At 37.8% G+C, this 4,216-nt stretch overlaps 1 protein-coding gene across 1 annotated transcript; it reads right to left on the bottom strand.

Annotated features, from left to right (window-relative positions):
- Positions 1-688: 688 nt before the first annotated feature.
- On the bottom strand, positions 689-1,879 carry LOC145059101 (Bifunctional inhibitor/lipid-transfer protein/seed storage 2S albumin superfamily protein). The gene has a single exon (XM_079006969.1). The coding sequence runs from the start codon at positions 1,768-1,770 to the stop codon at positions 892-894; it is 879 nt and encodes a 292-aa protein (XP_078863095.1). The 5' UTR covers positions 1,771-1,879; the 3' UTR covers positions 689-891.
- Positions 1,880-4,216: the final 2,337 nt, after the last annotated feature.

The raw sequence follows: 4,216 nt of genomic DNA, 5'->3' as shown, positions 1-4,216 counted from the left end.
TTACCATTTTCAAAGTTAAATATAATAAAAAGTCAACACTTTTGTCTTGTAATATTTTATTCATCTTCCATTTATGAAACTTATCTTATTTTTAATATTTAATATATTAATAATTAATAAAAAAAAAAAGTTGTATATAATATATGCGGTGCGGTGCGGTTTTTTTGCGGTTTTTGAAAACTAATAACCGCACCGCACCGTAAATTTGCGGTTTTTTAAAAACAAAAAACTTCACCATCGGTTTTTATTGCGGTTGCGGTTTATACGATTTTTGCGGTTAATTCTAGTTGTAGTGCGATTTTTGCTCACCCTATTGTAAGTTACTAATATCTATAATATATCCAAATTACTAAGGTTTATTAAAATTAATAAGATTTATTTAATAGATTGTCGTATCATTAGTTCATGTTTCTTATAATTTTATAATATTAATAAGGTTTATTTTATAAAATTTAGTAGAAAATGTTTTTGTAAAGAAATCGTTTATTTTGTAATGTTTTTATCTTAAAGAATTTAAAATTTTCATTGGTTCAATAACCATGAGCTCAATATCTATAACCATTGAACTCAATCTCTATTCCATATCTATATATCTAAAGTGAAGGTAAGTTACCTCTTTGTCGAAATGTTATGGTTGACCAAGAGTTTTACAAACAAAATTTAAGCTTTTACCTTCTTTGGCGCATAATAAGACAAGCTAGATAGATTCATAGTACCCTACTGGCAATTTAAAATTACATAATTACGCGAAAGTACTACGAGTAACAATTTACAAGATAAAATCATCATCATCACCAATGAGATTTAGTACTAGCCAGCTAGTAGGGCAAGAATGCCCTACATTACAACCCTTATTAGTTTTTTTTTTTTTTTTTTTTTTACCATTTTGATTTAGAGAAGAGGAGGACACACAAAACCAGGTGGAGGGGTCATCCCACAAGTTACCAAGGCTTGAAGAGCAAGAGGAATAAATATATTCAAGTTAAGAAGCTTAAGCCTTATGGTAGTGCAAAGACACACAGCTGCTTCTAATTCAAGCAAACCTTTAAGCACAGGGCAACACATGTTTTCCACTGGATTTCCTAATCCAATATGCACCAATCCTCCAAGAACATCCACACATGCCCCTAGCTTCAGTGCGTTTATCGGACATGTTGGCATAACGCCGCCCCCTCCTCCTCCTCCTCCACCACCTCCTCCCCCACTCCCACCTCCTCCTTTTCCTCCACCTCCACCGCTTCCTCCACCACCCGTACCACCACCTGGAGGCGTGTACGGTGGGTACGAAGAAGAAGGTGGTGGGACTATCACTGGAGGAGTGATCACAGGTGGTGATATGACCGGAGGGCTTATTATAGGTGGTGGTAAGATAGGCGGAGGTATTATAACTGGAGGGGGCATCACAATTGGCGGATTAGCAATAGGCGGTCTAGTAATCGGTGGAGGGTGTACGATAGGTGGTCTGGTAACTGGAGGGGGCTTCACAATAGGTGGTCTAGTAATCGGTGGAGGACGTACGATAGGTGGTCTAGTAATTGGCGGTGAAACCTTTGGCGGCTGTGTCTTCGGTGGTTTAGTTTTAGGCGGTGACACCTTAGGCCCTCCACCATGATGCGGTGGCTTGGCGGACGGAGGGTATGGCCTTGGAGTTTTTGGTGGGCTAGGTTGATGGTGAGGCGGGCTACAATTACAACTCAAGACTAAAGGTAACGACGAACTGGACAAGAATATCAAGAAGATGTAGAACATGGCTGAGATCTTAGAACCCATGATTAGTGTTTTGGAAGAAGGGTTTTATGTTTTAGAGTTCTATGGTATTACTCATGATAGCTTTATAGATGTATTCGTAAATGCCAACCCGTGAAGGTAGAAGTGATGATGCACAACATCACTTGGTAGAATTAGAACATGTCATCATCCTACAACTATAAAAATCAGGAATCGGAAGTGGAGGTTTTGGATTTTTGTTGGTGATTTTGCGAACTTCAAAACATGTCCGTGAAATTGTTTTCATCCGTGAGGATGTGGTGACAATCCATTGATTTCAGAAGCAGTCTAGTCGTGCACAGCTTTCCATGCAGCATTGGTTTTGTATATAAGTAGAATCCTTATCATTTAGCCTATCTTTCTGAACTCGGACTTAATTAATGGTTATCAACGAAATGTAAATAGAATGCTTAATTAAAATTTGTGACAATTTCCGATTTATAATTAGAGTGGTGGGTGTGGGCAACGCCCCACACACGGTACTAGGAGAAAAATAAGAAAATGGCGTTAAGAGATGTTATGGTAATAACGGAAGCAACGGGGATGCCTTTAACATAGAATAACATGGAAGGGGGCGGTGTTCATTGGTGTTATTTGGTGTTATTAGGCATAATAACGGGGCCTTATGAAACTTCTGATTCGATGTACGTAAATAAAGCACCAAGAGTTTACAGAAGAGGCATTCTAAGTCCTAACCATAGAATTCCATTTTCGTGGTTCAGAAAAAACGTGATTCCGTTTTCAGTTTCAAATTAATTTTCCCATATCTCTTTTGATAGGAATCAGACAACAATAGCAATGTAAAATTCATAAACATATGTATAATTAAAAAAAAAACCAAAAAAAAAACAGAAAAAAAAAACAAATTATTGAAATCGTCCATGTAATTTGTCAAAAATTGCGTGTGTTTAGTCTCTAACGTTTTTTTTTTTTTTTTTTTTTGCACTTGGATAATCCCTACGGTTTGTTTTTTGTTTCGGTTTTAGTTCCTAACAGACATGAAAATATTATAATACCCTTGTTTTATTCTTTTTCCATTTATATATTATTTATTTACAATTTACAATTTCCTAATTAGAAAAATAATAATAATAACTACACCCACCACCAGTGAACAGCACCACCAACACTACCATTCAACGCCACCACCATCATTGCCGTCAACCGCCACCATCACCATCAAACAATACTCACACCTAGACCTACTACTTTTCTTTCCCCATCCATACCACCACTTCCCTTTCTATCACATATCACACCTCACTAACAAAACCTGCAGATTTTTGCTACACCTGCATGTTCTAACTTCACGTTCTCACTTTGAAACTACCAAAGAATCCACCTGCAGATTGTAGGAAAAAAAACAATCTCAAAAGGTTGTGAAAATCAAATTTTCGTCTTCAACCCAAATTTAGAAGCTTATTTGCAAACCATCTTCAACCCAAAAAAACAAAACGCTAACCCAAATCAAAACCTAAAATGGTAATCCAGATTCAAGATCAGTTTCTGATATTCGACTTAAATCGAAGCAACCATCATCGTTGTCTCCTTCCTCTATAAGCTCTACCTCTTCTGTGAGCTTCATTAGTACAAGCTCAGACACCGACAACTATTGAACCAGGTGTGCTTCCATCGGTTTCATTAGGAACCACCAACACCCTGTTTGGATGTTCTTCCATCTATTTCAGCAGAACCAGTCATCTAATTTTGAAGGTGGTGTTGTGTAACATCCAAAATTTCACAAAAAATTTAAAACTTTAAAAACAATCACAAATCATCACTTGTTTACAAAATAGTTTTTCCAAAACATGTCAAACATCAGAGCTTTTCCCAAAATCCTAAACAAAACATGGGGAGGTGCATGATCAAGCCTTCGCCTTCCCACGATCATATGAGATACCTGAAACTTAACCCAAAACTATAAGCCCGAAGCTTAGTGAGTTTCCCCCAAAATACCAACACAATAGAAAACCAGAAAAATAACAATTAACAGCATGCACACAGAGCCTTCAGTTTGACTAGAACGCCCCACTGACCTACAGTCTACCTGGTATGCTCACAGAACTTTTAGCATGACTGGTATGCCACTACGGGACTTCAACTCATCTAGACAGTTCTTCGGGCCTTCGGCCTGACTAGTACACCCTACTGGCCTTTAGTCTATCTGGGACGTCATGAGTCTGTTGGCCTTCAGCAAAAAGCAGGTCCATCTCAACGCAATCACTCACACACCGGGTCGACACACACATATATAATAGATAACCGTACAATTAACCAGCCAATAACAAACAGACAGATCTTGCAAATTACTAAGCATAGAATCATCCAATCTACCAGGATACAGATCTAACAGATCACTACAATACTCAATCATGCAAAAATCAGGATAACAATCCAAAAAGGGTCTGCCTTGGTGCCTTCGACCCAACAAGTATAGTGAGGAACACTC

This window comes from Lactuca serriola, chromosome 6 (genome assembly GCF_051521515.1).
Source record: "Lactuca serriola cultivar US96UC23 chromosome 6, Lser_US96UC23_V15, whole genome shotgun sequence".
In the NCBI taxonomy this organism is placed as follows: Eukaryota; Viridiplantae; Streptophyta; class Magnoliopsida; order Asterales; family Asteraceae; genus Lactuca; species Lactuca serriola.
The sequence above is the reverse complement of the archived record's forward strand: the minus strand, read 5'-3'. Positions and strand labels throughout refer to the sequence as shown.